At 36.7% G+C, this 8,465-nt stretch overlaps 1 protein-coding gene across 1 annotated transcript in view; it reads right to left on the minus strand.

Moving 5' to 3' along the window:
* Positions 1–6,955, minus strand: part of LOC107695417 (brefeldin A-inhibited guanine nucleotide-exchange protein 1-like) — a 68,102-nt gene extending 61,147 nt beyond the window's left edge. Inside the window, 1 exon segment of the mRNA XM_016495316.1 lies at positions 6,623–6,955. Within this exon segment, the coding sequence (XP_016350802.1) occupies positions 6,623–6,746 (124 nt within the window). The 5' untranslated portion in view covers positions 6,747–6,955.
* Between the last annotated feature and the right edge of the window lie 1,510 nt (positions 6,956–8,465).

An 8,465-nucleotide genomic window follows, 5' to 3' on the forward strand; every position in this document is an offset into this window, starting at 1 on the left:
ATGACTGGTTTAATTTTTCACCTGAAACCCTGAACTTAATAAATAGTTCAGATACCTAAATATAATTACCTAAACTTTATTTTCAGCTTGTCAGACTAATGAAAACCTTAGTTTTGATTTATGTTTTTTTTTTTTTTATGTGTTGGCCAAAATTGTCATGATCCTACACACAAAACACATCAATTTATTCTTCAAAACATCCACACAGATTAAAGTCCAATAGAAACTATACTCATACCAATACTATAAACATGCCAAAATAGGGCATTCATTTCGTGATTTGTTACAATGGCATTTTAGCCTATCTGTCATAAAAGTCAACAACATCAAAAACTCAATTCATCAAAATGACCAAAATGCTCATCTTTACTCTAGAGTGATATCAAGCATGTTTAGTCTCAGCCTACTATAAACCTAAAGTCTCCATAACCACCTACTCCTCTAGCATTCCTAACCCAATCAATGTAAATGCTGTATCTCATAAACACACTATAGGACTCAAAAATAGGGGTGTCAAATGGTATTGTCTCTCATTAGCATGAGGCAGGACTATGATTAATTCAGCACCTGTCAGAGGCTGAATGAGCTACTGCTACTGAAAGATGATGCATTATTTACAAAAGCCAGTAATGAAACAAAGTGGTTAGAGATCTAAGCTATGCTGCACTTTCATCCAAAAACCTGATCTTTTATATCAAATGGCCAATTCCATTCTAATGCACTGCACAGCCACACTGTAAGAAAAAAATCTGTCGAAAACAAAAAAGATACTTGTAATTTTCTGCAAGGACACGTTTCTGAGGACAGTCAGTTCCCTTCAGATGCATTCAAATAAAGACATCCACGCCGCGTTTTGACTCGAAACGTGCAGCGCTCATATTTATTCAATGACATCATTGCCTTTTGAAGTTTAATCCAGCCGTATCGCGACTCTTGTCTTTCCGTCCCCAACTGTAAGACCTCTTGAAATTATAAATAAGACATTTCTTATACCATTTAACGTATTTAAAACTTTTTATGGCCTTAAGTTTGATACAACTCACTTTAGGAGTTTTTAAGGACCCGCGGGAGATCTGTATTTAAGATAGCCCTTTGGGCAGAGTGGTGATACATTTTGGTAGCCCGACTGGAAAACACAATAGCCCCAGGACGTCAGGCTAGCGATTTTGCGAGCCCTGAATATATTAGCTCATCCATGAACATGATTTCTGCCCGAGTCCCATCGGATTGCTTCGGTTGTGGGGATGAAGACGACAACTCCCATGATTCCACACCCAGTCACGGCGTCATCTAACTACGCCTTTGTTTGTTTTGAATACGCGCCCTCTAGTGGCAAAAAATTACATATTGTGCCTTTAAGCTTACAGATATTTCCTTTAACCTTAAAACACAACACCATGCAATGCGTAATTTAAAATGCAGTTAAAACACCTCTGAAAAAAATAAAACAATACGTAAAATTTCTTCATATTAACAGTACATTGTGCCCTATTTTTACAGGCTTTTCTTAGAGTGCAGGGCTTTGGTGGTAATTATGGCACAGGTTTTGGGGAATGAGAAGAACGGAGTACTCTGGCGTGGTCTGCAACCTGTGAGATTGCATCTTAATAACAGAAATGCTCCATCTTTTGAACCTTTCTAGACACCTGCGCAAAGATGCACCCACCATCTTAACAATAATCCCAGGGCCACAAAATTAAATTCATTCTCCTCTTTCACCACGCAAAGCAACAATCCTCACCAGCAGAGCCGGGATAAGACAGACAGACACTGCACACACGTTTAATTCCACTTTCTTTATTAAGGAAACGCACACACAAATGCAATCATGTGTCCTACAGCACTAAAAAGTTCAAAAAGTAACAGAGAAAACTATTTTCCATTTAGCATAAAATGCATCACAAAACCACAAGAACACAGTCTGGCAGCTTTTTTTAATGCATTACCCGCCTAGTGAGTCTTACACTTCTACCTTATGCCAACTGGAAAACAAAAAGCTGTGATAGTTGTTAGTTAACTTTGTTCTGGGATCTGAACTTCACTGAAACTTTTTATGATGAATAGCACAGGTGCCAACAGGACTCGAAACCGCCTGAAGTGTTAGAAGGCGTGAGTAATATACGATCAGTCTGAAAAGCTAAATAATAAATGCGGAGACCTGATCTTACTGGTTACTCTCAGTTTCTTCGCAGGTGTCTTGAAAACAATGCGAGTACATTAATATTAATAGTCCAATGAATCACAATTAGCCTTTTTATGATCGTACAGGCACTTGTGTTTCTGTGAGATCTGGGCCATTTTACAGACACAACAGGCACTGTTGTTGTAAACCACTGCTGACAGCGATAGCCCATGGAGTCAGGACCCAAAAGGAAGGTTTTTTTTTATATCTGTCGGTGGCAGGTGAACTGGGAATCTTATGTCACATCACATGCAGTATCATTCAGTTTCTCTGAAGCAGTGACTGTCAAAACACTGAGATCCTTGTGAGATTTTGTTTAAAATTAACATTGGGAGGAACAAAATGTACAGGAGGTCTCTATAAATGCTTCACCAACCTGACCAGTGTTATTTTAGTATCACATACTATTAAAATTGTTTTTAAAGGAATAGTCCACCGAAAAAGGAAAATTCTGTCATCATTTCCTCACCTTCATGCCATTCCAAACCTGTATGGCTTTCTTCTGTGGTACAGTTTCTGTTCACACTGACTTCTATAGCATCGTTGATTTGCATATTATGGAAATCAATGGGACCGTTAACAACATTCTTCAAAATATCTTCCTTTACGTTCCACAGAAGAAAGTAAGTCCTACAGGTTAGGCTTGCCGCGATAGACGGTGCTGACGGTGATATCGGTGTTAAGCCGCAACACCGGTTACGTCACTTGCCCACCGCGTCACCGACCCCCACTGTCGTTTAGATTTTTTATAGTAATAAAAATCATTTAGTTCAGTAAAAGAACAGACACTACAATTAAAAACTGAACGCGGCTACTCAATGCAGCGTGCCAAACGACAGTCGCATCAGTTTGGAATGACACGAGGATGAGTAAATGTTGAGAGAATTTTCACTTATGGGTGGACTATCCCTTCAATATTTTGAATTAGTTTTTCTTTTTATATTTTCCACTTTCATATTAATTTTGTTGCACCTTTTTATTATTATTATTATTGTTTTCTTTTTTAGCTATATATATATATATATATATATATATATATATATATGTGTGTGTCTATATTGTATGGTTTTAATTTTAATAACCCTGATCCAAATCATTATGTTTTTAAAAAAGCATACCTGGAAATTTGCACATTGCAATTTAAATAATTTAACAACAACAACCATCTATAATGCAACGTTCCTGGCAAAACAATTAGTCGGCAAGACAATTTTTACTTGCACTGGAGCTTGGCAAATTGTTATTTAGGACCTTGTTGGGAGCTAAAGAGTTTTGGTACCATCTCCATTTCACTTTAATGAAATCCTTAATGAATCCTTAAAAATCCTCAAAAAATCAGGAATATCATGTTAGTGACACCACATCCATCAGACGAGAGCCCCATCTAAGCCTATTCGCAATATTCAAGACCTGAATCTACATGAAAACTAGATCATTTGCAAGAGGTCCCCTGATTGCTCAACAGAGTTTGGTTAAGGTCAGTGTGCGGTAAGAAGAAAAAAAAAAAAAGGATCAGACTCAGCCCCAGGGTCCTGTCTATTCAGCCTGAAGTCCTGCCTTAAAAAGAAAATGATGAACTTGTTTTTACCTGCCCCGTAAGTATTTATTGTGCTTAAGGGACAAGAAACTCTCCTTATATCTATGCTGTCATTAGGAAATCTTTCACATTCAGAAAAGGAAACATCCACATATTTCATTACTTCTTTGGCATTCAAAGCAGACTTTTAAAGAGTTCACCCAAAGATGAAAATGTATTATTTATTCACCCACATGTTTCTAAAATGATATGACTTCCTTACTGTTGTGGATCATAAAATAAGATATTATTAGAAGTATTTCAGCATTTTTTTTTGTCCATACAACAAAATTCAATGTTGGTAACTAATACTGTCTGGTTATCAGCATTGTTCAAAGAAAGAAAGTCATACAGGTTTGGAACAACATGAGCAAATGATGACAGAATTTGTATTTTTTGGTGAACTACCCCCTTTAAGCCATCATATTTCTTTCAGAGACAAAAAAACTTATTTTCCCAAAGCATACATTTACTTTAAAAGAAAAGTCATACAGCAGACTATTAAACACTTCAAAAGCTCAGCATGCAAACAGTATGCTTGCTGTATCTGCAAAGAATACTTCAAACTCCTAACTCTCATAGCCTTTTAGTGACCCATTTTTTCTGAGTCGTCCCAGCAATGCTTATCTCTAAACTTTTTTACAGAAATACCAATCATTTTCCAAGATATACAAACTAACTTTCTCAATATATATTCACAATGGGTGAGGGAATGCAAAAACATTGTAGATGAAACCAGAGTGCACAGCTTCAAGTGAGGCGCTTGAACCCCTCTGGTGTGACAAATGAACTGTGGCTTGACAATTACGACAGGATTTCTCTAAAGTTCACAGACAGATGCTGTCATATCTCGGACAAAAGCAAAATGCCAAATGTAATCCTAAATATGCAAAAATGGACCATAAATCCTGTGCTGTTTAGCAGAAAAAGCTCTATATTTGTCTACCACACAGATGCCTTTTTATAAGGGATATGAACATAAATAAACAAATGAACTGAGTCGGTTAATTAATAATATTCTTTAACCATTAACTTTTACTATCCACATGGCCATTGTACAATTTTGCAAAATGTGATGCATCAGTCCTTTGTAATCAGAGTAAGCCCGTCTCATCTTTTAAGTAGCCAGAGACCAGATTTGCGAGGATAAGGCCTGCACTGGGAACTTTGTCTTAGTGGTGTAAAAAACACAGCTCACTAGATATGATCTAAATTATTCACTAACCAGCACAGAAAGAAAGGGTTGACAGTGTTCCTTATATTTGCCAAGCGGCATGAAATAGATTAAACCTTCTACCACTCCATTTGACTGTGGCTGTCCTTTACATCTTCATATCTTCTTGTACGTGAATGTAATCACAGCCTACATTTCTCTGAATAAGAAATATGCTCCTATATGTGTTTCAAAGACATCAAAGTATCAAATTCCTAATAAAATCACACTCTGTGCCTAATGTTTTACAAGCAAACCAAATTCTGTAGTGTAAAAATCACAGTTTGCAATGCAGTAAAGCAGGCTGAACCAACAACTCTGCATGCACAATGCACGTTGCATGTGATTCCAGTCAAGAGCCTGGAAACCACCGCTTTCTTCCCCCTTTAATAATGCACTGTAATTCAACTTCCACCGTGCATGCATTATTGACCACTGATAATTAGAAATGCATGACGGGGTAGAGACATTCACCTTATTCCAAACAAGCCCTTATAGACTAGCTCAACCCCTATCCTGCACACAACACTTCCGTTACGCCCATCGCAAACTAGGCTGATTCATTTCAGCAAATCGGTTCTTTTGGGCAATTCGTTCAAATGAGCCGATTCACCCATTCGTTTGAGTCATCACTCAAACAAAAGTTTTACAAAAGCGACCGTGCGCTGTTTATCCAGTCTTTTTTGTATAGTGAAATACATATTTATTCACAAAATGCAGCTGTTTATTCCTTTTTTGTCAAGTAAGTTGTGAAGATAATGCGTCAAATGTTGTGGCTTACAGCAGAGTGATACAAACGTTTTCCAATCGGTTCAGGTGAATAATTCAAAAGAGCCGTTTCAGATGAACAATTCGACGGTGCCTGTGACTGCAAGGCACAACAATTTCACATCGTTTCTACACATTTTTACAAAGTTTAACCTCCGTGAGCATATATACTCGTCTTATTTAAAGACAGTTAATAATTCTGTGACAAAACCAATGCAAACAAGCATGTCCGCCTGCGTTTCTCTCCATCTTGCCCAGTCATTGTTGTTATTGGGGGAAAATGAGGATAGTGCAAACAGTCTTCCGCGAATTTAAACGATATGACAACTTAGTTTGTACGCTGTAGTGTCGTATAAAAAGCTTAGACTGTACGCAAAACTAGAATGTCATTGTTATTGTAATATGACAGGTGGGGTCTTTACATTTAATGATAGAAAGACATGGTCAGTGACACTCAAATGAATTCGAAGCACCCACTTTGAATGCTCTTAAAAATCACGTAAAATTATTCTATAATTTAACATGAAAAGTTTCTTCTGTGCACAGCCCGTGTGATGAAGGGGCTTTCTCAAGCTCCTGTCAAAGAGGACAAACTCGCCCTGTCAGTTCCTGCTTTCCTTTACCTGTTTCCTAATTCGTACGCGCACTAAATATGATTTATTCAAGCCAAGCGCGCATAATTATCGATATTTCATGCTAAAGGAACAGGTACAGGTTTAAATCGAGGCGCTTTTCGGGTGAAATAAGAATAACTTCCGCAATGCTGCTGGATCCATGCAGCTCTTCTGAAGCTGCTCCGTTTCATTACCGGTAGGATCAAAGCCACACATGCAGATCTTAAACATCTAAAACACTGCGATCAACGCATCGAAATCATACTGACCTAGTGCCACCTCACAGGCTTTGCGCAGCTGCGAGTGATGAGCCTTTTTCACCTCCTTGTCGGCCAAGATCTTTTCCAAAGCTCTGGTTAAAAACATGTTTTTCGTCTTATTGCCTTCATACATGACGCGCTGCGACAGGGCGACGAGAACCTGTCCCAATGGAGGCTAGATCCGCGAATTTTAGATATTCCTGTATGATTTAGTTTTTCTCCGGCGGACGATGCCCTCAACAGAGAAACATAAATAAAGCCAGAAGGTGGGGTAAATCCCTCAGTTTTCCATCAGCGACCTGCTGCCTGCGCCATGTTGGAAGGAAATGACGCCACGCACGTAAAAACGGCCGCAGTGAGGTAGAGTGAGAAGTGAGAGAGTATAAATAAATAATAATAAATAGAGCGAGGTTATACATAAATATATATAAAAATAAATAATAATAAATGACCAAAACAATGGAAGAGAGATATATGTCTGCTCTGTGCATTAAGAACAGCGGTGGTCAGATATATCAGTATAACTCACTTCCTTGTGATAGTTGTGGTTATAGATATAATTATAGATATCTGTGCTAATGTTGTCCATAAGTTATATAGCAACTTGTTTACATTTACGTTTACTTAATCTCTTGTTTACATTTATAGCCTACTCATAATCAAATAATAATATAAAATAATAATAATAATCAAATAATTCCTCAAAAAATTGTTTTAAGACAGCTTAAATGTTTTATTAATAAGGATGTTATTTTGTAATTTCATGTGGCCTAGATGAGTTTGTTGCAGCCGTGATTCAGCTAGCTACTATAGAAGTCTTTAAGACCTAAATATAATTTGCATTTACTAAAATGTACTAAAATTACTACTAAAATTGTCTGAAAACAGTTTTTTCATATTTTAATACAATTTAATTGACTTATTTCCATGATATTTTATTGCTGTTTGCTGCAGTCCTTTGAGTATCTGATTTCAACTTTATACAGGTGCTTCTCAATAAATTAGAATGTCGTGGAAAAGTTCATTTATTTCAGTAAACGGCCTACATATCCTTCAACAACAAACTTATTTTTTGACACTGAAGCCATTTCAATGAAATACTCTTTATCTATTAAGACTTATTATTTATGATTTTCATACGCGGGTTTTAAGGAAGATTAATGAGTCAACACTGCTCTTCATCAAGCAAAGCCACAGTTTGTTTTTGGCACTCCATGATGAGTAATTGTCAGGTTGTATTCACAAGATGCACAAATGAAAGAAGCTGACTTCAAATGCGGAGGATGAGTCAAGGCCACGCGATTTCAAGCGGCCTATTCCCTACAATTGTATATTCAGGTCATACAATGAATATCAATAAGTCAACCACTTATTGAAGGGGTCATTTAGACACATATAGAAAGCTATATAAAATGAATTCTTCTGTTATCTATAAATTATTATTATTTATCTATAAATAAATAGCACATTTTACATATTTTAATTTAAATTTTACAAAAAAATAGTAGAGGGCCAAATAAAATAACATTCATATTTTATGCAGTGGTCAAATCTGATTGGCCGAATGTTGAGTATCATTGCATTGGCATTTAACGTTTTTGTATCACCCCGCTTGTCTCGGCATTTTAGATTGTTGAGTGGACTCGGGAGCTGATTTGCCTGGATCATTTTTTTATTTGTTTGTTTGTTTGAAAGTTGTAGAGTCTGTATTTTTATACTTATTTTCTTTCGCAACTGGAGGCAGAGCTATGTAATTCCATCTACAGTAAGGAGTGCTTTTATCTTATTTCATTTTATTTTTTACTTTTTTCACGTGTTTTTCTGATTTATTTGTTGTCGAGTAAAAACAGCA

This window comes from Sinocyclocheilus anshuiensis, unplaced genomic scaffold (assembly GCF_001515605.1).
Source record: "Sinocyclocheilus anshuiensis isolate Anshui unplaced genomic scaffold, SAMN03320099.WGS_v1.1 scaffold110, whole genome shotgun sequence".
Taxonomy (NCBI): domain Eukaryota; kingdom Metazoa; phylum Chordata; class Actinopteri; order Cypriniformes; family Cyprinidae; genus Sinocyclocheilus; species Sinocyclocheilus anshuiensis.